The following is a 25013-nucleotide window of genomic DNA, read 5'->3' as shown; positions in this document are numbered from 1 at the left end:
CCAGGGCTGAGAAGAGTTTGTGCCTTATCTGGCAACTCTGCAGAAATTAAATTATTCTCAGCTGGGAAATGCTGCCGCTTCCTACTTTGGCTCCACTGAGTACTAAACAGAATAGGCCCCTCTTTAGAGCTTGTTGCCAAAGGAGGTTACATGGATGGACCATTGTCTGTGAGCCACCATTACCTCCTGTTGCCGGCATTTCTCTTTGTTCAGCACTCGGGGGTTAGCCAGGTAAAGAAGCATGTAGTAGTGTATGTGGATAATATTGAGTGTGGAAGAACCCTAAGCACCTCAAGCTTTATTTGATCAGTAGGAAGCAACTATGATTAAATGGTTACATCTTGGCATAGTTGGCATAGTATGATGCACATTGTGAAACTAGAGCACCTAGACTGGCATATCATGACTTCTTGGCACATGATTTCATTTGTTACTTCCCTTCAAGATCTCTTTGCTACTACTGCTGTTCTTTATATACTGTACCACTTTTCAACAAAAGTCTGCAAAGCAGTTTACACAGGAAAAGAATAATAAAAGATCGTTCCACATCATCAAAGGGTGCACAATTGAAAAAGAAACACGTTAGACACCAGCAACAGCCACTGGAAAGATGCTGTGCTGGGACTGAGCAGGGACAACCTCTTCACCATGCTTGAGACCATTTACCTGAAGTGACTTGTAGACTCTATTCTTGGATTTCTTAGACCAGTATGGGTGTAGTGGAGGCTGGCTGTGCAAGCAAGTGTAAGGGAATTTCTCCTCCAGATTCCTGTGGGAGAGATGCAAGTGCACCATAGCTGTCGTGGTAACCCAGCTCCCTCCCTTTCCACAGGATTTCTCTCCGTGCCCTTCTACTATACAGAGCCTGTTCCCACAGGTGTGTATCTCCTGTCTCCTCTCCTTTCCTGTCTCCCGCATCTGTCATGCATGACGAGCTTGCATCGATATCTGTGCAGTGCAGTGCATCTGTGTTGAGCCATATCCATGTGCTCTAGAACTCATCCAACATATTTCTGTCCTGTTGTCAAAACACATATATTGGGTTTACCTGAGCTCCCTGTACAGAAACAAGCCATAAGACATTTGTGAAAGGGGCCTGGGTGGAAAAGAACTGAAGATGTTTCATTTTTCTTATTTTGGTGCAGGAAGGGGATGGAGCCAAACCAAAGACATTGTCGTGCCAGAAGCTATCCCCCAAGTGGTGTTTTCTGGACTGTGAGTACGTGTGTGTGTGTGTGTGTGTAGATCTGTAAATATATGTTAAACTGGGCAGGCAAGAGTTGATGCATCAAAGTTTCCACTGACTAATGTTACCATCTTGGGGAAATACGTTGCCAGTGATGCAGGCACTAGAATGGAAAATGTTACTATAAGCACAGTGTTGACTTTTACATAGAGTCTAAATAAAGCTGGTGGTACTCTTTGAAATGTCAGGTTGCTCCCTGTTGGATTTTGCACCCATTCTTATACTACTCTTGAATATTGCAGTAGAGAGGGAGAACAGATCCAACTCTTCCACTCAAAGCGACACTTTGGGTTGGAGCTTTAGCTGGGTGGTAGAGCATCTGCTTAGAATTCAGAAGGCCCCAGGTTCTCAGTCCTCCCTGGCATCTCCAGGTAGGGCTGAGAAAATCTCTTGCCTGAAATCTGCAGGAGCCGTTGTTAGTCTGAGCTAGATGGAGCAGTGGGACTGACTTGGTATAAGGCAGCTTCCTGTGTTTCCTATGCAACACCTATGCCTAGTGATATCGAATTCCCCTTGGTTTGTGAATAGACTCTTTGGAGTATGGCGATGTCTTCACTTGTACATCCAGCTAAATTGCATCTTACAAGTCTTCTGTGTTCTCTGGGCAAAGCCACCGCATCTGGATCTTTGGTGAAATGGGCTAGCTACTTTATCTCCTAGTTTATCTTTCTTCCTTTACATGAAAGATGCATAGAAAGAAGGGCTTTCAGCAGTGTATGCGTCCCATTAATATTTAGCATTGTGAACCAATACAGAGCAGAAACGACTAGTCCTAGTTGTTTCTGTCCTCTAAGAAGCTGAGTGGAAATCATATTGAGCCCTGAAAAAATAATGTCCTCAAGCAGACTTGCACAAACTGTGGCTGGCCTTGGTGATTGGTTGATTAAGTGTCATCAAGTCGGTGTTGACTCTTAGTGACACTTAGCCAAGCCAAAATGTGTGGTCGTCAGGACCCAACCCTTTCCTTCACCACTTCATGTTTACTTAGAAGGAAGTTCCAGTGTGTTTAATTCAGCTTACTTCCAAGTAAATGTACACAGAATTATAACCAGCAGGCATAGCTCTGCAGTTGCACTGGGCTGTGAAGGGCCTTGGAAGCCCAGTGTTACTGTGTAGGACAGGGAGGACAATCCCTGTGCCCCCCCATCTCTAACTGGAGCTGGAGAGAGAGGTGCCCTGGCACCAGAACAGCTGACTTAAATCTTTCCCACCAAGCCTATAGGGAAAGTCTGAAGCTTGTGTTAATGGCAGGTTGCAGAGGTGCCAGCCTATAGCCAGAACAGCCAACTCCAGACTTTGCCTCTGAGCCCAGAGAAAGAGTTTGAAGCTTATTCTGGTTGCAGAAGGTGGTGTCCAAAGTGCTGCTTACACGCACCACCAAATCAGCCAGTCCAGTCCTAGTCTTTGTCAGTTTGGAGCTGGAGGGGAGGGGTGGGGATCTTCCCTATACCTGTACAGATGTTATTCTTGCCCCCTCCCCACTTCCAACCTAGAGAGAAAGGCCGCAACTCCTCATGTTGCTCTCATCGGAAGGTGATGGCTCCCTTGGCAGGGCAAGGATAATGGGCAGAATTGTGGAACCTTGTTCACAGAAGCCTTGTAATGTTGTCCTGCTGTAAACATGCTTTCAGGCCTGTAGACCATAGAAAGACTTGGTAGCCTGATTCCCATGTCCTGAACCTGAAGCTATGTCGATAATTCCTCGCTCCTTGACTCAAATATCAAATAACTCCCTCTGTCCTCTAGGTCATCCATTGCTTTGGAGAGGCAATTGTAGGAAAAAGCCACCAAATAGCCCATTTTAAATAAAAAGAAAATTAGACTAATCGAAAAGTTCCAAATGCCAGAAGGGTAGAATCCAAATCACAGATGAGAGAATGCAAAACAGAGAACATTTCATCTTCTGCTAGCAGGAAACACTTCTGAGTACCACCACAGAACAGAAGTGTGGTAGCATGCAGCAAAAGTGGAAATGTGGCCTCATTAAGGGACGGGGCTGGAGCTCAGTGGTCGAGCATCTGCTTTGCATGCAGAAGATCCCAAGTTCAATCCCCAGCACTTCCAGGCCGGGCCGGGAAAGACTCCTGCCTGAAACCTTGGAGAGCAGCTCCCAGTCGGTCTAGGCCAGGGCTGCACAACTTTGACCTTCCAGCTGTTGTTGAACTACAGTTCCCATCATTCCCTGCACAGTGGCTAATAGTCAGGGATGATGGGAAGTGTAATGGGAAGTGTGGTCCAATCACAGCTGGAGGGCCAAAGTTGTGCAGCAATGGTGTAGACAATACAGAGCTTACTGGGGGCTATTCACATGACTGGGTAGGCGGTTGGGCAGGCGGGGAGAAGGCAGGGTTTAACCTACTCCCCACCCCCACCCCCAGATGATTGGTGGTTGCTTCTTTGGTGCTTGAGCCATGCACCCACACAACCCTCACTGCCGGGAGCAGAGCATATCAACAGAGGCCGAGATGCCTTTCCCCAGCCTCTGGATATCCCACAAGGCACCACACAATGAATGCGGTGGCTTGGGAGATTCCCCCGTCAGACAGGTGCTCTAGGCACCCATCTCTGTGTCATTTTGGGCTCTGTGTAGCCCGGGGAGACACACGATTCTGGTAGCTGGGTTGAGGGAGCACTTGTTCCCTTAACTTCACTCAGCTAAGAGCTGGGCGGGAGCGCCGGGAACCGTGTGGATCCCAGGGCTCCACATGAGCTGCCTAGCCCAGGCTGCTCGTGAGAACAGCCTCAGTCTAAGGCAGCTTCCGATGTTCCTATAAAGTTGGCTCCTCTTGCCGTTTCTAAACATTGCTCTGAGAAATCTTTAGGCCCTTTAATCCTGCTCTTCTCCAGCAGGTGGCTCTGTAGGAGAAGGGGTGATGGGGATGTGGCATTTTTTCAGCCTGACCCAGCATTAGTTCCTGGGCCCAGTGAATATGCTGCATTCAGAGCATACCTTTTGTGCATCAAATTCAATTACAGTGTTTGCACTGGGGGAGTAATGAGACAGGGGGAAGGAAGAGTGGCTGGTTTGGTTTTGTTCTTCCTCTTGCTGGGCCTGTGACCCAACCGGCTGTGTTTTGCAAGAACCCCCAAGTGCTTGGCGGGGCAGCAGAGACTTGTTTACAAACACAGCTTTGTTCCAGCTCCTTTCTCAGCCCCTCCCTGCCCCTGTCTGCCCCCCACCTGAGGGGCTGATGCTGTGTTCCTAAAGCTTTCCAGGCTGCACATTTCACTTTTACTAGCTTTTTTTTTTTTTTAACTGTTTCTCATTTTTGGTTTGAGCAAGACTCTGGGACTCTCCCACAGGCTGGGACAATAGGGGCTTTTGTGCCCTTGTAGCAATGCTAGAATGAGTTCCCAAACACACAGGGAGCAGTTTGCATGGCCTACTGGGCCTCTTTGCTGCAGTGAGCCTCAAAACCAGCAGGCCTTTCTCCACCAAGGTCATAGCGAGCACCAGCAACAAGTACTGAGAGCCCTAATGGATGGGGAGAGCAGCTGGTGTAGTCAAAAACTGAACACTAGCCCAAGGAGATCCTTGGGAAAGAAGAGGAAACCAAAGTGGGGAGGCCAAAGTCGTTGCACAAAGGCTTGGGAAGGGGTGGCAAGGAGCCTGAGGAATTTTCTCCACCCTACCTTCAAGTTTCTTTTATTCTCCTCTGTCAACATCTCCTGCTTCCCCAGTTGAGGGGTGTGTGTGTGTGTGTGTATACACACCCCTCTCTCCATCCCTCCCTACAGCCCTGATTTTTCAGAACTGGGGGTGGGAGCTGGAGATAAAAAGAGCTGACCTTCAATCCATGTCAGCTGCTAAACTGTTAGCTTCCTTCCACCACACCTCTGGCTCCCCAAAAGAAGGAGAGATCGCCCTTCCAAATATACATCATTGTGTGGCCTCTGATCCCAAGGGAAAGGGTGAGGTTTCTAAGACTTCTGCTGTTGGGTGTTTGCATGTCTGTTTATGGGATCCCACCGAGGGAAGGAACTCTCTTATGCACACCACATATGAGGACTCGGTTTGCAGATATTACTGTGCTGCTGCAGATTATTTCCTTCTCTTTGCCAGTTTCCCAGCAGCATGTTCCAAATTGAGGGAAGTGTTTCGATGAAAAAGGCTGGAGTGGCATTCAAGGGCAACACGGGCTCATTAAAATGGTTGAATTACTGGCCTTCATCAACAGCTCTGTGGCTGTAAATCTCTCCCCAGGACAGGATAAACGAGGCTCTTTCACTCCTCTAATCTGCTCTGGCTTGTGTCATGGACACCCCTCCCTTTCCCCACCATTCCTACTTGATTCCCAGGGTGAATTCCCCAGTCTTTGTACGGCCGAGCCATAGCAACCTCAGCCTGATCACAACCCTCCTCAGCTTTGTGGGGATCAGTGTACATAAAGAAAACTCCCATAACCAAGAAGATCCACTTACCTGAGCTGAAGTTTCCGATCCCATTCTCCATTCAGGAGTCCTCAAGTCATAGTCCTGTGGTTTTGTGTACAGAATGAGAGAATTGTTGGGCCTCTTCTGAGGGGATCATGTCTATTTTAGGATACTTACTTGCTCCTCACCACAGCCATAGTTATGTGTATCTCAGAATTTTGTATATCGTAGCAATACATTTGTGAAAGCCACCTAATGGCACAGCGGGGAAATGACATGACTAGCAAGCCAGAGGTTGCCGGTTCGAATCTGCACTGGTATGGAAATACATATATTGGGCAGCAGCTCAAACAAATGTTGGAAATGTGGATACTCTGAAGGAACTTTTTTTCATATGTGGTGGACCTGTAGGAAGGCTAAGGCCTTTTGGGACATGATATATAATGAGTTAAAGAAAATTTTCAAAATGACATTTCCTAAGAAGCCAGAATCCTTCCTGCTGGGAATAAAGCAAGGAGTGTTTTCTACAACCAACTTAACATTCTTTATGTACGCTACCATGGCGGCCAGAATAATATATGTGCAGAAATGGAAGAGTAATGAACTGCCCTCAAAAGAAGATTGGCTGATAAAAATTTTGGAATATGCGGAGATGGCAAAATTTACTGTACTTATAAGAGACCAAAATTTGGAATGCTTTAAAGAAGATTGGAAACCATTCTTATTATACTAAAAGAACTACTTTCCTAATATTGATTTTACAACAGGGTTTGAAATTTAGTAATATTAGCAGGTTGGGTAGATCAAAATTGAGTTTGTAAAGTTTAGATCAGGGATTCTCAAACTTGGGTCCTCAGCTGTTATTGGACTTCAACTCCCATAATCCCCAGCCTCAGTGGCCTTTGGTTGGGGATTATGGGAGTTGAAGTCCAATAATACCTGAGGACCCAAGTTTGAGAATCACTGGTTTAGATATATGTTTTGAATTACTATTATAGCAAGGGTTAATTCTATAGTTGGTGATTCACGAGGAGGTGTGAGCGGGAAGTCAATATTTGTTTAATGTGTTGTGAACGTTAAGATATTGTTAAAATCAATAAAAATTTAAACAAGAAAAAAATATATTGGGCAGCAGCGATATAGGAAGATGCAGAAAGGCATCATCTCATACTGCATGGGAAATGGAAATGGCAAACATCTCCTGTATTCTACCAAAGACAACCACAGGCCTCTGTGGTCGCCAGAAGTCAATACCGACTCGATGGCATACTTTACCTTTGCCTTTGTGGAAAGAAGGAGAGTGTAATCTCCATTGCTGGGAGGACCAATATAATAGATGATGTATGTGATTCCTAGGATCCCACAGGGGCTGTGTCAGTAAATTGAGTGGAACTACCAAGGCTAATATCCTGTACATTTGCGCTTTCTGTTTGGGGGGCCCTTCAAGATGGAGGGCTTTTTTGCCGTTAATTCCGTGGTGTTCCAAATTGTACTACATATGGAAGAGAATGGAGCTTCCACATGCAGCAATTCTCATGGTTTCTTTTGTGTACTCATGTCACTGTTCTCTGTCCCAATCAGAAATGGAAGGTTGCCAGTTGACTCCTGGTACCTCCTTCCCGCTCTCCCTTGGGCTTCTCACTGTCCTCACCTCCCAACAGAGACTCTTTAAAAAGAAGAAGAAGGTGGTTCTGTTGCACATTTCTGATTTATCAAACTTCTGCAGCATTCCCCCATCCCTACCTCTTCTTCTGAGACTCCAGTGGAGCTTGGAATGAAAGAAACAATGTTTGATGTGATTTTAAGTGTCTAAGTTTTCTGGGCATTGTTGCTGTTCATTAATTAATCATGTCCTGAAATCCTGCCTGATCATTCCCCTTTCCTTCTGCCTAATAATTCCCTGGCTACAATCCTGTGGATACTTTTTTTTTTTTTTAGCAAGCCGCATTGAACATAGTAGCACTTACTTCTGAGTAAACATACATACACTGTACTGTTGAAATTATGATTTCCTCTCTTTTAAATTTTCTATTAAATTGCCACTCCTCTCTCCATTATTGGGCAAGGAGTGGGGAGTATAGTAATAAAATGATATTTTACTAAATTATCTATACTACTACTAAAACGATTCTCTAGACTATATGAAGATATTACTAAAATGCCAATAACATTTTTATTTCTTGACAGAATTGCCTGAAAATTGCAAGTATGTTAGTTGCTTCTGAGGGTATTATGTCATTCCTATTTCAGGCAGATAGGTGTAGAGGTTTCTGTAGAGATGACAAAGTTTAAGCGTTCTTCTCTTGATGACTTGTTTTGTTTGTTAAAATTGGAAAGAATTGCAGGCATGTTTGTTCCTTGGGAGGGCATGATGCCACCCAAATGGGAGATTGATAAGTACAGGAGTTTCTGTGCAAGCAAAGCATATTGAATTTGGGGCCATCCTATCCCATAATTTTTTTATTTCCTCTCAGAATGGAATGAAACTTGCATGCATATTAAAATCATTAGATGGTAGAACCGTCTGATGCCCCACCACCCGCCATTTTAGAGAAATTTATTTGTTTGTTTGTTTGTTTAAACATTTTTATACCACCCAAAACTTACATCTCTAGAAATAGTTCCAGTGGTTTCCTTGCAAGCACACTTAAAAATTTGAAGGCTTAATTTTTTGCCATTTAAATTGCTGCTGTTGGAGTAGTTGGGATGGGAACGATGTTTTTAGTGGTTCTCCTTCCCTGCTTTTTGGAGGGAGAAAGTTGCTTTAACAGCAGTGAGGCTTACATCTGAGTAAACATTAATGGGAGTAGGGGTTTTATTTTTAAAAATAAGAGGGGCAGAAGTTTATAATAGTGATTAAAACTGGTCTCAGTTTAAAAAAGAACTGCAAAAGGCAATGCCCAGAGGTCAAATTGCACCACAGCACAAGTGTGCTCAGCTGCAGAAGATATGAGAGGTGTGCCTTTGGCAGCCAACCCCCAGTATGTTACCACTATGCAGAAACCCACAGTATGGGTTACAGTGGTGCAGGATTTCCCTTGGAGAATATACAGCATATTCCCTTCCCCTTTCATTGAAATGCTGGCAAAACCCTGAGCACTCAAGAGGAATGTTTGTTCTTTGTTCGTTCTTTCAGTTCATTTAAAGTGATATAGTTGGCTACCAGAGGGGGGAGTTCATGAAATCCCACTCTTATTCCTACTTGATTTATCCTGAGAGAGCACCATTCTTTCTCTGGTTTGATTTGCAGTTATTGATGCAGACTCGATGAATCACTCTGGATGTTAGGGCATATCCTCAAGATCAGTTAAGGCATGGATATTATTTATCAACAACAGAGTGAATAAAGCATAGCAAAAACTCTTAGCAACCCACCCATATCTAGGTTTACTTTGAAGCAAATTTTGCTGTATTCAGTAAGTGTAAACCACCTAATTGTGCAGCGGAGAAATGACTTGATTAGCAAGCCAGAGGTTGCCGGTTTGAATCACCGCTGGTAAACACCTCTATCGGGCAGCAGTGATATAGGGAGATGCTGAAAGGCATCATCTCATACTGCACGAGAGGAGGCAATGGTAAACCCCTCCTGTATTCTACCAAAGACAACCACAGGGCTCTGTGGGTGCCAGGAGTCGACACTGACTTGACAGCATACTTTACCTTTTACTGCAAGTGTACTTCTAAGTAAGTGTACAGAGGATTGCTGCTTAAATCCCTTCCCCACATTCCTTTCCCCACAGTCTCATTGTGATGCATGTTCGTGAGAGCACTGCCACATTTTAATGTGAATTTATTTTTAATCTATTTGATTAATCTGTAGTGTTTCTCATCAGAATGTAGATTACATTTCCCCCCACTGTATTACCTAAGTGCTCTCACAAAAACAAAACCCTATACCTTTTAAAACTATTTTTACCCAGCTGGATTAGAAGAACAAAGCAGTAGTGTTCTTCTCTTTGTTTTTGCTGCAGCTTTTCTCCTGAAGTGGATTTTGTAATTATCATGTTTTTCAATTTTTAAAAAAAAGTTCTTGGAGCAGTTTCTGTAGCAAAAGGAATGCTAGAACAGCAGCAACAAAGTAAATATTACAAAATTATAGGAACAAAGTTGTCCTGTCTTAGACTGTTGGTGGTCTCTTCAGGAACTGATGGCCTGAGCGCTCTGGCCTGGGCTGCTGCTTGGAAGAATAGGAAAAACTGATTCCCCCCAGTGTGTATCAGTAAGTTATATACAACGGTTCATATATTAACAATACAGAAGATGTACAAACTCCCATAGCAACCTTTAATACTTGGATCATTGTATTGTGGAGGAGCAAGAGTTCTTGCACCTGCAGTTCTGCAAGCAAATAGTCCAAATGCACAGGAAGTCCAAGAACAGCTGCAAAACAGATTTGAGAAGCTTTTCTCTGCTACTAAGCATTCAAAAACAGTTCTTGTCCTTGTGCCAAAACAATTTTTGGTGGCACAAGGACAATTGGGGGGAAGAAATCCATAATTGTCTGTTTTTCTTTCTGTCCCTTGTTCTGCCTGTCTTTCATTAATCATGGTGTGGGTTTTTAACTGGTCCTCGACACTCAAGCCAAAGCTATCATTGCTCAAATAGAGGGCCTTTCCAAACAATCAGTTTATAGGGTGGCAAGCACAAGGTCATCATTCACTTGCTGCACAGGATCCAACTGTGTTGCCATAGTGTAGCATTTAACTTGCAAGGACAGAGCATCATCCCAGCTACAGCATTTTGGAAAACAGACAGCTTCTTTCAGCTAATGTGTTCATCGTTTAGCGCAACTCCAAATGTGTTATGGAATGCAGTTTTGTGAGTCTCATGGGTGTCCAGCCTGCAGCATAGGTGGCATGAACAATGGGACCTTGTAGCACTCCTTGACTGGAGCTAGAGGGTCTTTGTCTGTTCAGCTTCAGCAGGAAGTTAGAATGACACTCCTGCCTCCTCTTCAGCACTGATCTGCTGCTCACTCCCCAGCTTAGTAGACTAGAGGTGAAACCACTTCAGGGTGTGTGGGAGGCTACGTCTGCATATAACAGAGGATATTAGAGTGGTGGTACTTTGTCATATTTTTCACTTTGGGTATGACTTGTGGCAGGCTTTCCAGAAGGATTGGCTGCCCTGTACTTGATGCCTGTGATGTCTCTGGTAGTACTGTGTGATATGATTTCCTTACCAGCCCAACCTGATTGCCAGAAAATTTAGGACCAATGAAAGGAAGTACTTTCCCTACACAGCACGTAACTAATCTATGAAATTCTCTGCCACAGGATGTGGTGATGGCCACTAGCTTGGATGGCTTTAAAAGGGGCTTAGACAGATTCTTGAAGAACGGGTCTATCAATGGCTACTAGTCTGGTGGCTATAAGCCACTTCCAGCCTCAGAGGCAATGGCAAGATGCCTCTAAACGGAGGTACACCTAGGTAATTTTGGAGCCTGGACCTAAAGGCCTTTGGAGGTCCCCCCTCCCCTGCAAATTAAGAAGGGCCCCAGGGCCTGTGGAGGCCCTGGACTTCAGCTCTGAAGTTCAGGGGTAAGAGCACCTCTGCTTCTGAATACCAGTTGCAGGGGAGTCACAGCAGGAGAAAAGGCCTGTGGGCTTCTCAGAAGCTTCTGGTGGGCCACTGTGTGAAACACAATACTGGACTAGATAGGCCTTGGGCCTGATCCCACGGGGCTGCTATGATGTTCTTATGCCATCTACCCAGTCAGCACTGTTTTGTGATATATATTTTTTAAAAATTGAAGGCACTTCTGTTTCTCTGGTGTGCTACTTCAGTGCTAGAGGAGTCATTCAAAGCTAATTTTTAAAACAAACATTTAAGAAGCAGCATAGCTTTTCTTAAAATTCAACGTGCATTTGTTTGTATGTATGTGTGTGTATTTTAGAAAGCCCTGACATTCTTGCAATTAACTCAGGGCAGCTTACAATCACTTTTTAAACTAGCAACAATGACAGAAACAATATAAACAGTAACAATATAAAAATACATTTCTGCGCTGAAGCAATTAAAACCATAAATTGAAGAGAGATCAAAGGGACAAACTAAAATCTAGTCCAAAAACCAGCCCAAAGAAAGAAATTTTAGTTGGCATTTAAAAGCAGGCAGAGGACCACATTTACCTTATGGGAGAGTGAGTTGCACAACGTGGGGGCAACTACAGAAGAAGACCTCTCCCGTGTCACCTGTAGGATGCCTAATTTTTCATTTTGTATATGGCTTTACGGGGCTGTGCAGAACTCCTCAAAAGAGGCAGACAGTGACAGGCTGCCTACCTACATAGAAGAGCTATATAGAGAATACTCAAAACAGAGCACAGGTTAAAGTAATACCCTCTGCTTCTTTGGCATCTTCTGCTTGCTACGGTCATCTGTTTTATTTATTTATTTAGACAATTCTGTCCCTCCTGCTTTCCCACAAACTACCTTAACACGATTAAAGGTATTTACTTTAAGAAAGTAAAGACAAGAAAAGTAAAAGAAAGTAAAGACAAGAAAATAGCTTATTAAAAATACAAAAAAGAAATATTCTAGCAGACCACAACCAATTATGAAAAATCATGGTAGATCTGCTGGAAGAACTGCCTCTTAAAAGCAGGCAAAGAGGGGAGGAATCAAAGATTGCAAGGGAGTGAGTTTCAAAGTACAGGGACCAACACAGAGAAGGCCTGTCTATGCATCACTGCAAACCAGTCTTTAGCTAGAAGTGGGATGCACAGGAGTGCCTGTCTAAATGATTTTACAGGTTATGCAAATTCATGTGGGAGTTGGCAGTCCTTTAGTTATCTTAGTCTTAAGCCATTAAGGGCTTTAAAGGTAATAACCAGCCCCTTGAATCACACCCAGAAATACAGTAAAAGCCAGTGCAGGTAATACAGTAGTGGAATGATGTGGCCAAGTGCCAAAAGGTTTTCAGGGCAGGCCCATGTAAAGTGTGTTATAGTAGCAATATAATCTCGTCTCCTGTATAGGTCCTCCTTTGTTTAGCTCAGGGCTGCACAACTTCGGCCCTGCTGCAGAAGCTGGTCTGCAACTCCCATCATCTCTGACTATTGGCCACTGTGGCTGCGGGTGATGGGAGTTGTAGTCCAGAAACAAGTTGTGCAGCCCTGGTTCATAGCCACAAAGTGGACATGAAATGCATTCAATGTAGTTTTGTGGGTGTGATTGAATTATTTGTTGTTTTGTGCAGGAGGTCCCAGGTTCAATACTTGGCATCTCCAGGTAGGGCTGGAAAAGACTTGTCTGAAACACCAGAGTGCCACTGCCTGTCAGCACAGACATTACTAACCTAGATGGACTAATAGCCTGACTTGGCAGAAGGCAGAACCTTGTTGGTTCTAGTCACCTGAATTCTTGAGAACTGCAAAGAGACTAAGCTATGAACCAGGGAGGCCATATCTGCAATATGGGGGTGACAATGCTGACCAGCCTCACAGGGTTCTTGTGAGGATTACTGAGTTAATGTATGGGAAGTCTTTGAATGTTCTAAACTGTTGTATAAATGTTAAGTCCTTCTGTCTCTTTCTCTCTTGCAGCAACTACTGCAGATCGCTTTTATAGAATAGACCGTGCCCAGGTGAGCCCCAGTTTGCTCTCAAGGGACTATGGATCTGAGATTTGTCTGTATGCTGCCTCCTACTTGGTTTTTATTTCCTTTAGAATGTCCCAAGCCTTGTGATTACATTTATTGAATAAAGGGATTTAGTCTTGAGGTCAGAGGTATTTGTTTCCTGCTGTCAAACTCCTAGACCTTTCATTCTTGATCCACTCGTGTGGAAGAAATATTTAGGGCAAAATGTCATTTTGAGTCTAGAGAATCATGCCCAAGAAACGGGAAGTTTGTAAAGAGTTGTTTGTTAGCTCTGCAGTAAAAGTAATTATTATCGTCCCCAATAAACTTGCATAGTTAATAAGTTAATATATTACGCTGTGAGTCATTAGCTATACTGATTCACATAAACTCTGTACATGCAATAGCTTCAAACACAAACCAATGGGTACAATTTCAACAGCAACAGCAGTGCCAGCAAAGGTCCCAGAAGGGGCACTACTAGAGGATTGTTACTAATTCTGTTTGGCCTCATCCCACAATCACTGGCTGAAAGAAAAAGTAGAGGATACTCAGATCAGAGTAAGTCCCCTGCCCAGAATCTACAGTGTTAAGTTGGACACAGTACAGGGATCCCATTTCTGAAATTGTTGGCCTGTACTTCCTCAGGAACATCTCAACTATGTGACGGAGATCTCCCAAGATGAGCTCTTTGTGTTGGACCCAGAGCTGGTGCTCACCCAGACAGTGGGCACATCTCCTGCCATGCCTGACCTTGTTGATGTGCCCACAACACCCACAAGGCAACACCTTGATCTACCAGCTTCACCACCATCTACACCAGTCTCCAGGTGAGGCGGTCTGTTTGGGGCCTAGAAGTAAGAAAGACCAGGCTAGGTTGGGGAAAGATCTCCAGGAAGAGAAGATGACTAACTTAAAGATGGATGCAGGATGGAAGATGGGCATTATATGAGCAGGCACCAATTCCTCCTCTTGTGTTTGCTCTCAGGGTAAATGTGAAGAATAGAAAAAAAAATGAGGCTGAGGAGTGCCTTCTCTCTTGGCAACTATCTTTAAGATTACCTGTAGATTAGTTCACCTATTTCAAACTTGAGCCTACTTAGATGTGCGTGGTTAGTACATCCGATAGTGTACTAAGCCAAGACTGTGTGTGGCATACTGATATGGGAAAGGGAAACATAAGTAAGATAGTGCAGGTACAGTGGAATAAAACGAGGAACAAAGCAAGAAAATAACATCTCCCTATAGTTTGATTACTTGCCCTTCCTCCCTTTTGGCTCCATCACACACAAGAAGCAAAGCAGAATTCTGCATCTGTGGGAACTTCCGTTACTTTCATTCCTAGCCCTTTCAGACCAGACCAATAGAGAGGACTTGTTGGAGCAGAGGAATTTTACCAGTGGGATGCTTCAAGAAAGATTGAATCTTATTAAGTTTGGATCTCTCTCATCTTGTTTTTCTAGCTCGGAAGCAGGGAGCTGCCATCCCATCAAAGGTGAGACTTTTTGTCCACAGTATGGGCCTCCAACATATTTTCTTCTAGCCACTGTGTTGAGATAGTGGATATGAACCAGTTCTCTGTCATTGGTTTTTGCCACAGGTTGTGGTGATGGCCACCAGCTTATATGACTAAAGGGGGCTTGGACAAGTTCGCCGATAGACAAATCTATCAGTGGATACTAGTCTTGGTCCAGGATGCCTTTGAATACCAGTTACAGGGGAGCCACAGCAAAAGAGGGGGCATGCCTTCATCTCCTGCTTTTTATCTTCCCGGAGGCATCTGGTGGGCCACTGTGAGAAACAGTATCCTGGACTAGATAGGCCTTGGGCCAGATCCAGCAAGGCTCTTCTTATGTTCTTATGTGCTGCAACTTTATGTCCTTCGGTTCCCCAGTCTGGCATTACTTTGTGAAACACAGGACCAGTTCCAGGAAAATGTGCTTGGTTTTGTATGCTGCATTTTGCAGTGCACCTGCATGGATCTCAGTCGGTGCCAATGACACAGGTTCTTACCTGGATGAATTTAGGGATTTCTGCATGATGCCCAGTAATACAGAGATGTGCTGTGCCATCATTTCACTTACTACTGGAATGGATTCAGATGAGTGTAGTCCTCCAGGACAATGGAGTTCTGATGGGCAGATAAGCTTAGTGGAATATGGTGGCTGCTTTAGTTGTCCATATTGAACATATGCTGCTATACTGTCAATTATATTGAGATTCATGGAGGGACCTAATAATGCCTGTAATAGGAAAATTTCCTGCACATTTGGATGAGTTCTATATTGGTTGCTGTCTGATCAGAATAACGAAATAACACAAAAAGCCATGCGATTTTGAGCTTCAACGTGCAGAATTGGTCACTGGAAGAATTAAGAATCACTCCTTATTTTTCTTATGCCTTTTTACCATACATATTTATGTGTAATTGCAGTGAGACTTTGTTTTAAGATGTTTTAATTTAAGGATGTTGTTAATATTGGTTGCAGACTGCAATAAAGTTAGACGTAAGTAAGTAGTCTTCCTTCAAGTTGCCCCCATTCACCCAAATTAGCTTGGATTATCATCTGATGAGTCAGGAAGTTGAGATAAAATCTTGCTGGTATAATCCTGGAGGTAGGAAGCATTAATGAAAAATTGACATCTGTAATTAATCAGTTTGAACATGTACACTGATGGAGAGTGGACCTGCCACAATTGTGCTTGCGTTGCCACAGCTCATGAGGCTAAGGCCTTTAAAAAAAACATTAAAAGTTATGTTGGAACTGGCCCACTTCTGAAAACAAGCAAGTTTCAGCATAGCTTGAGGGAGAATTGGCATTTAGCTTTCAATAGGCTGCAATGGGGAAGGTTCAGCTGCAAAGCTTACAGGGGAAGGCCAAGCTGGAGCTAAACAATGTGCTGGCATGCAGGAGAATTGGAGCTTAATGCCTTCATCCCTGCTGTAGCAGGAATTGAGAGCTGCAGGGGCCCTCATCAGGTAATTCCTTCCAGGGAGTAGCTGCAGGCCTGACTAGCTGGATGAGATCTGACATTCATTGGTTTAACAAGCTACCTTCCTCAGCAAATTTGCAAAGTCTGGCAGGAAATACCATCGTGGTGCAGGGCTCATTTCCCACCTGCAGAGTCTTGGGATGCATGGCTGGGGTGTGTGAGGGGCTAGTTTCTGCCAGGCACCACTAAGGGCCTCAGGAGGTGTGAGCACAAGGTCAGGGGGCCTCCCTTGGCTGAGCCAAATAGAAAGTGTTTCCTGGAGCTTCAACAGAGCTTAATTCCTGGACGTTTGAGTGAGTCACTGATGAGAGGCATCCCCAGCCAGTGTCCTCCTCCACTTACCTCTTTATGCTGAAGGTTCCTTGCCCCAGTGGGCTTGAAATAATCTTCGCCAAACCTAAATGAGGAGAAGAGAGTGGCAAATGGGGAAGGAGGTTGAAACCCGAGCTGCAAGATGGAGCTAGTGCCAGATTGACGGGAATCGTGCTGCCTTCACACTGAGCATCAGAAATGTCTGTTGTGGGCACACTCCTTCGTTCTTACCCTTCCTCCTCCGCACAAACTCCAGGCACCCCCAACAGGAGTTAACGTCTACAGACCACAACGGCCTAGATATTAGGCATGTGTTTTTGCAGCAGTACACAACTGTCACATACTGTCTAGACATGTTTAGTGGGCAGATAAAGGCCAAGCAATTTCCCTAGAGCCCTCTGGCTAATACACATCACTCTGGGTTTATTAGTCAATCCTTGCCCCCTGGCTTCCGTGGTGGTTCGCTCCCCAGTTGCTGTCTCTTTGGCCAGTATTCCCATCCCCTGCACTGCTACCATCTCCCTGTCTCCTGCTTGGTTTTGTAACCCTGACGTATGTCTCCTCCTTGCAGATGATGCTTTGATAGATGCTGCCAAGAATAACGATTTTCACAAGGTAATAGTTACTGTGTGCTAAAAACCAAGCTGCTGAGCTGGGGAAGGTGCAGTAGCCCTTGCCACAGCTTTGTCGTCTCCCCTCCCTCTCTCCCTCCCTCGAGCATTGAATACGATGCTGTTGTTGGCTTTTCCTTCTGCAACCCCTTACAGTGCAGTTATTGACTTGTTGAGATCAACTTGCCTGTTGGCCTTCCCCCACAAGCTTTCTTTCAAGTATTCCCTTCCTATGCCAGGTGAACCTCTTAGCAGGCTGATTGAGAGGACCTTCTATTGCGATCAAAGTGCTACAAAAGCAGCTTGGCAAATTAAACAGAATTGTGTTTGGATCTCCAGTCAAAATTGGGTGTATCGTAAAGAGTGCTGGTCAGTACCATTTCGAAGGCTTCCCAGAGTGCATCTCACCTGTAGGATCTGTACTGTACCCTACAGCATCTGCACTGCAGCCAACAGTGATGTCGGGACAAAGTTGTTGTGTGCCATATTGTGGCTACTTAGAGAGGATTATTCATTCTGCTGAAATTGGAAGCATGGCAAATCTGTAGATCAGGTATACAGCCCTGGTGACCCCAGGTAGGAGAAACCTGATCTATACCTGTTCTGATGGAGCTCAGCATAACTTAGTTAACACAATGTTTTGCATTCTGGGACATTTCACCATGAGGTGAGATATCTCTATAATTATTCTGTTGTTAATCATACCATATTTAGTGTCTAAGCCATCTCAACAGTTGTTTTATTTAACAAAATAGACCAAGAGAACCATGGGAGTGTGTGTGTGTGTGTGTGTGTGTGTGTGTATTTACTGTGTGAGATACAAGAAGTAGCCAAGGAAGATTTACAGTGGCTCACATACCTGTCTAAGCAACAGGAATGCTCACTGCTTCCACAGCAGTTTAAACCCCATGTTCTGTTGCTATTAAAGAGTGCGTCCTTGCATTCTTGCTGCTACCTCCATTATTTCCAATGTTCGTATGTACCTATGGAGCCTCCCTGCTTTTACAAGCTGTGCTGGTGTTTAAAGTGCTACAGAAACAGCAAGCTCACTTGTAGCTTAGACAGGTAGCTGACTGCGCTGTAGGAGAGCTAGTGATTTCTTACCTCCTGGTACGATTTTCCAGTTTTAGAAAAAAGATAATAAAATCACCCCAGTCCTTTTAAAATGTGCCAGTGTGTACAATTATGTAGCTATGTGAGCCTCCATGGGTCTCAAGATCTGCAGTGAAGTCCTTGCTCCACAGTATGAAAGTCCAGACATTAAATCAGTCTTCACATGTCCATCAGTTTGTTCTTTATATAGCAACCATAGCAATAGCAATAGCACTTACATTTATATACCGCTTTATAGCCGGAGCTCTCTAAGCGGTTTACAATGATTTAGCATATTGCCCCCAACATTCTGGGTACTCATTTTACCGACCTCAGAAGGATGGAAGGCTGAGTCAACCTTGAGCCCCTGGTCAGGATCGAACTTGTAACCTTCTGGTTACAGGGCGGCAGTTTTACCACTGCGCCACCAGGGGCTCATAGGGACCCCCGATCTAGACTGGGACCATGCGGTGGAGGAACTTTTCCTCCTGTGTGGGAAGTCCTGACAAAAATCTCCCCCTCACCACCAGAGCTGCTCTTTGCCCTGGGAGGGAAGCTGCTGTTGGTCTTAATGACAACTTCCCTCCCGGGACAAATAGCAAGTTGGGGGGATTTTTCAGTGAGACCACAGAACAGTGGGAGAGGGAAGGCCCCCCCCATGGTCAAAATTGGGGGCCCTTTGGTATCTATATACCAAATATAGATACCTTATTCATTCTTTGCTAATAAGATCTCCTGTGTTTGGTCCAGCTTGGACTCTACTATTTCTGCAAGATCTATGGAGGAGGTGTCCAGCGATCCCTTTTGCAGTATTAGATTGGATCAGTTTCAGTCTTTGACTCCTGAGGATTTGGACAAGCTGCTTGGGGCATTGCGGCCTACCACCTGTTCTCTGGATCCTTGTCCGACTTGGCTGCTTCGATCTAGCAGGGAGATTGTTGGAGGTGGCCTAGTTAATATCATAAATGTATCACTGAGGGAGGGTAGAGTGCCTCATTGTCTGAAGGAGGCAATGGTTAGACCACTCCTAAAGAAGCCTTCCCTGGACCCCTTAGCGATGGATAGTTACAGGCCAATCTCCAATCTCCCTTGGTTGGGCAAGGTGATTGAGAGGGTGGTGGCCGACCAGCTCCAGGCAGTCTTGGAGGAAACTGATTATCTAGACCCATTTCAAACTGGCTTTAGAGCTGGCTATGGGGTTGAGACAGCCTTGGTCGACCTGATGGATGGCCTTTACCGGGGAATCGACAGAGGGAGTGTGACTCTGCTGGTTCTTTTGGATCTCTTGGCGGCGTTTGATACCATCAACCATGGTATCATTCTGGATCGCCTGGGGGAGTTGAGGATAGGGAGCACTGCCTTGCAGTGGTTCCGCTCCTATCTCTAGGGTAGATTCCAGATGGTGGAGCTTGGTGACAGTTGTTCCTCAAAATGGGAGCTGTTATATGGAGTCCCTCAGGGCTCCATTCTGTCACCAATGCTTTTTAACATCTATATCAAACCACTAGGTGAGGTCATCAGGAGGTTTGGTGCTGGATGTTATTAGTATGCTGATGACACCCAAATCTACTTCACCTTTTCATCTTCAGGAAATGGCACTCATTCTCTAAATGCCTGCCTACAGGCAGTAATAGGCTGGATGAGGGAGAACAAATTGAAGCAAGCAAGCAAGACGGAGGTGCTCATTGTGGGGGCTCAAAATCTGAGGGGTGTGTTAGATCTTCCTGTGTTGGAAGTTACACTCCCCCGGAAGGAGCAGGTGCGCAACTTGGGAGTACTCCTGGACCCAGGCCTCACCCTGGTATCTCAGGTGGAGGCCATGGCCAGGTGTGCTTTCTATCAGCTTCAGATGATTCGACAGCTTCGCCCATTCCTTGAAGAGGATAACCTCAAAACAGTGGTGCATCAGCTGGTAACCTCCTGACTTGACTATTGCAATGCGCTCTACGTGGGGCTGCCTTTATACGTAGTCTGGAAACTTCAGTTAGTTCAGAATGCAGCGGCCAGATTGGTCTCTGGGGCAACCCGGAGGGACCATATTTTTCCTGTTTTGAAACAGTTACTCTGGCTGCCAATATGTTTCTGGGCAAAACACAAAGTGCTGGTTATTACCTTTAAAGCCCTGAACGGCTTGGGTCCGAGATATCTTAGAGAGTGCCTTCTTCTGCATGATCCCCACCGCACATTAAGGTCCTCTGCAGAGGTCCGTCTCCAGTTACCACCAGTTCGTTTGGTGGCGACTCAGAGGCGGGCCTTCTCTGTAGCTGCTCCTGGGCTGTGGAATGCACTCCCAGCAGAAATCCGCAATCTTAATTTTTTATTGACCTTCAAGAGAGCCCTTAAAACCTATCTCTTTGGCCTAGCCTTCCAGGGTTTTTAATTAGTTTTAATTGTTTTAATGCTCTAACCTGGTTTTCAGGGTTTTAGTCATTCTGGTTGTTTAATTGTTTAAGATGTTTTAATTGTTAATTGGTGTTTATGTTTATATTTCTGTTATAATTGTTATTGGTTTTAATTGTTTCTGTTTTAATTGTAAACCACTCTGAGCCATTTAGGAAGGGCGGTATAAAAAATTGAATGAATAAATAAATAAATAAATAAATATATTAAAGCAGAAGAAAGGCAGAAGTGCAAAGAGACATTTAACATCTCCTCAGCTTTCACCTTGATTAGTGTCTCCTGCTGGTGTGAGGAGTAGGGTGTTGTAGCTCTGCCTTTGTGGAATTCCCTCCCAGGGAGGCCTGGCTTAGGCCCAACCTTGCTGTCTTTTAGAAGGGAGATAACATCCTGTCTGGAAAAGCCTTTTCTCTCTCTCTCTCTCTTTTTCTTTTTCCCCCGATAGCATTTAAATTTATTGCTCTTGATAGTGTTTAGTTATCTAGGCCCTTTGTGTAAACTGCCTTGATTAAAGCTTGCCTCAAGAAAGTCCACAGAACAGTTCATCTCAAACTGCCGTATCTTGCTATAGTTCAAAGAACTACACCGGTCTGGAGAGGACTTGATGATGGTGCGCGACCACACAGGCCAAACTGTCCTGCATCATGCAGTCAAGTCGGGGAGCAAGGAAATAGTCAAATACATAATTGAAAATGGTAAGCCAGAGCAGGAAAAGTACCTGACAATTGTCTGTTCTTGTTTTCCATAGTAATTCTGGTTTAATAGGGTGGCTGTGAGCATCTGCAATAAATACCAGTGCAGTCTAGAAAGCAAAGGTATTGGGCTTTGACAGCTTGGACTCACATCTTTTACAGCTTGGACTTACCTTTAGTAATGTAGCTACTCCTTCTGCATGTTTTCTATCTGTAAAATGGGAGCAATCATGCTCTGCCTTCTTTAAGTGCACTTAAAAGTGCACTGTGAGGGCATCCGCGAGTGGGGCCCCCATGGTGGCTGGCCTGATGGGCCCAACAGTTGTACACTGCCTGTCATGGCCAGCATCATCAGATGGTCTGACCAGGGCGTGCAGATGAGAGGACATCTGTACATCTGTGCCTTGGCCAGGGCCCAGATGCAGTCCAGATGGCTGGCGTGCAGCAGGTGATAATACGTATATCTGGCCATCGCTTGCCACCTCCTTCATTTTTCTCCTCCATCATCCTCGCCACCTGTCTCCCTTAGCGCAACCATAATCCCCACGTACTTGGCCTCAAAGTCGTACTTGCCTCAGACAGGCTGGAACTCTAGGTCCGTCTGGAGGATCTCTCGAAACTGGGGGAGCGGGTGACAAAATGGCAAATGAGGTTCAATGTTAGCAAGTGTAAAGTGATGCACATTGGGACGAAAACCCCCAACTTCAAGTATATGCTGATGGGATCCGAGCTGTCGGTGACAGACCAGGAAAGGGATCCTGGGGTTGTGGTGGACAGCTCGTTGAAAGTGTCGACTCAATGTGCGGCAGCTGTTAAAAAGGCCAATTCCATGCTAGGGATCATTAGGAAGGGGATTGAAAATAAAATGGCTAACATTATAATGCCCTTATACAAAACTATGGTGCGACCACACTTGGAGTACTGCGTACAATTCTGGTCACCACATCTTAAAAAGGACATTGTTGAACTGGAGAAGGTACAGAAGAGGGCAACCAAGATGATCAGGGGCCTAGAGCACCTTTCTTATGAGGCAAGACTACAACACCTGGGGCTTTTTAGTTTAGAAAAAAGACGTCTGCGGGGAGACATGATAGAGGTCTATAAAATCATGCATGGTGTGGAGAAAGTGGAGAAAGAGAGATTCTTTTCCCTCTCACACAACACTAGAACCAGGGGTCACTCCATGAAATTGATTGCCAGGAGGTCTAGGACCAACAAACGGAAGTACTTTTTCACACAACGCGTGATCCACTTGTGGAACTCTCTGCCACAGGACGTGGTGAAAGCCAACAACCTGGATGGCTTTAAGAGAGGTTTGGATGACTTCATGGAGGAGAGGTCTATCAATGGCTACTAGTCGGGCCACCTCCAGCATCAAGGGCAGGGTGCCTCTGAGTACCAGTTGCAGGGGAGTAATGGCAGGAGAGAGGGCATGCCCTCAACTCCTGCCTGTGGCTTCCAGCAGCATCTGGTGGGCCACTGTGCGAAACAGGATGCTGGACTAGATGGGCCTTGGGCCTGATCCAGCAGGGTTGTTCTTATGTTCTTATGTTCTTAACATCAGCAGCAAGAATGCTTCATGTAAGTTTTGTCCTCTTTGGGGGTGATGTGGCATGCAAAAAAAGCCCTAACCATTTGGGGGGCTGGAAGAAAAATCTCACCCCAGTGGGTTTGCACTTGGCCCCTCATCCCAGTATATGTGTGTACACACACACCCCTCTAAGTGCTATTTGTGCCTGACTTCCAGGGTTTCACTCTAGTTGTCACCAGCAGGCTCCCTTCTTTGTCATGTGTTGTCTGGAGTCCTCTTCTCATGAATGCTCCACGTTTGCCTGCACATGGAAGCAAAGCAGAATCGCACAACCCCTCCCTACTGCTTCATACTAGCTAGTCCCATCCTGACTTTCATGGGTGTAGTAGTACACTTCTTTTAGACCCTTCATGCAATCAGGAACCCTGGTCAGAGTTCCTGATTCACATGGAAGGGTCTGCACTTGTGACAACCTGACTCTCTGCTTCCCATCTGCTTGGAAGTGGGGCAGCCAGCACAATCCCTCTCCCCCTCTATTTGCAGAGTGAACACATGGAGCATCTGTGAGAAGAGGGCTTGCGTTCACACCCCAGATGAACTCCCTCAATTGAGTTTCCGTTCCCCCAAAGGATTTTTTTAAAAGCCTCTTCCCACCGCCAAAATTGGTGACCTCTAATAGTTGTGGCAGAGTGAATGTGCTTTCTGGTATTTTTTGCATTCAAAGTGATATCAGAAGATGAAAACAGTTTAGTGTTGGAAAATCAGCCATCGGGGATGGGGATGGAGCTCAGTAGTAGAGCATCTGCTTATCATGCAGAAAGTGCCGGGTTCAATCCCTGGCACCTCTGAGGAAAACGTCCTATCTGAATGAAGTCTGAATGCATGGAGGATAAACCTATCAGTGGCTACTAGTCTGAGGGCTATAGGCCAGCTCCAGCCTAAGAGGCAAGATGCCTCTAAATACCAGTTGCAGGAGAGCAACAGCAGGAGAGAGGGCATGCCTTCAGCTCTTGCTTCCCAGAGGCATCTGGTGGACCACTATGAGAAACAGGATGCTGGACTAGATAGGCCTTGGGCCTGATCCCGCAGGGCTGTTCTTATGTTTTTATGAAATGCTTACAAGCTGCTCAGAGAGAGTAGGCAATACTGATCTCGTATATGGACTCGTATATGGCAGCTTCCTACATAATCTCTGTAGCCATGTGGTGGTAGGTGGGTGTAGAAATCTTTGATAACCATGAAAATCATACAACCCCTACTTCTCATAGCGGAAGATAGGAGGAAGCTACACACTCCATCCAAAGTGCAATGAGCAAGAAGTGGCATCGACCATGATAAGCAGGCTGGTCTCATTGTTTTGTCTTGTCTCACTGTCCCCAGCTCCTGCTGAGATTCTAGATGTGGCAGAAGAAGAGAAGTAAGTTCCATTCTGTATAATTACTAGCTTAAGTGTCTGTCCTTAAGAGAGGCGGAAGGCTCCGGCTCTGTCTGCTGGCCGGGCAAGCAGCCGTCTCAGCTGTTCTGTTTGCACCAGGTGCTCTGGGTGGGAGGAAAAGAGGTATCTTTCCCATGGGTAGATCTGCTTGCAGGGAAAGATTGCCTGCCAGAAGATAAGCCTCATTCAGACATTATGTGGTACGTGTATACAGATGTCTGTGCACATGTATATGTATTTGTGTGAATGACTGTACATGTAAGCATTCACTTTAAAAATGAACCTGGATGCAGTTCCCTTAAATGCATGGTACAGATAGGAAGTGTACTACTGTATGTGCATTAACATAACATATGAATAGGGCTAATCTCACATATAAGGTAGGCAGCCTGCCATTCATCATACCATGCTGGCTGCTTTTGGGAAGGAAGTTGTGGAGGCACTCAAAGAGGTCAACCCTCTCCTGGCTCAGGTATTCCTGTGTCTGCCTCCCTCACCTCATCTCGCAAGCCACTCTTTCCCCTTCCCACCAAACTCCTCAGCCAGCTCAGGTAACTTAGCGAATCAAAAGTGGCTGGTGTGAGATTGTCAAGGGAGAGCCTTCTCCCTGTTCCTCAGCTTTTCTTCCAAGTTGCTGCCACCATCCATTATAGGAGCCAGGCCCTTCTGCCATCCCTAATGCTATGCATAGTTTTCATCTCTCTCGGTCAGCACAGAACTTAATGCATAGCAGTTTGTGCCACCGCCT

At 45.2% G+C, this 25013-nt stretch overlaps 1 protein-coding gene across 14 annotated transcripts in view; it reads left to right on the top strand.

The window, feature by feature from the left end:
- The window catches only part of DGKZ (diacylglycerol kinase zeta), a 202983-nt gene that overhangs the window by 167101 nt on the left and 10869 nt on the right, over positions 1–25013 (top strand). For 10 of the 14 annotated variants that reach the window (XM_053305639.1, XM_053305630.1, XM_053305689.1 and 7 more), the window contains 8 exons: positions 833–877; positions 1146–1215; positions 13167–13207; positions 13850–14031; positions 14665–14696; positions 17079–17122; positions 21179–21302; positions 24211–24247. In XM_053305639.1, the coding sequence (XP_053161614.1) occupies positions 833–877; positions 1146–1215; positions 13167–13207; positions 13850–14031; positions 14665–14696; positions 17079–17122; positions 21179–21302; positions 24211–24247 (575 nt within the window). The remainder of the gene's footprint in view (positions 1–832; positions 878–1145; positions 1216–13166; positions 13208–13849; positions 14032–14664; positions 14697–17078; positions 17123–21178; positions 21303–24210; positions 24248–25013) is intronic. The other 4 variants (XM_053305671.1, XM_053305607.1, XM_053305601.1 and 1 more) reach the window with 2 other exon arrangements.

This window comes from Hemicordylus capensis, chromosome 1, assembly GCF_027244095.1.
Source record: "Hemicordylus capensis ecotype Gifberg chromosome 1, rHemCap1.1.pri, whole genome shotgun sequence".
In the NCBI taxonomy this organism is placed as follows: domain Eukaryota; kingdom Metazoa; phylum Chordata; class Lepidosauria; order Squamata; family Cordylidae; genus Hemicordylus; species Hemicordylus capensis.
Note: the sequence above shows the minus strand (reverse complement) of the source record. Positions and strands in the feature narration are given on the sequence as shown.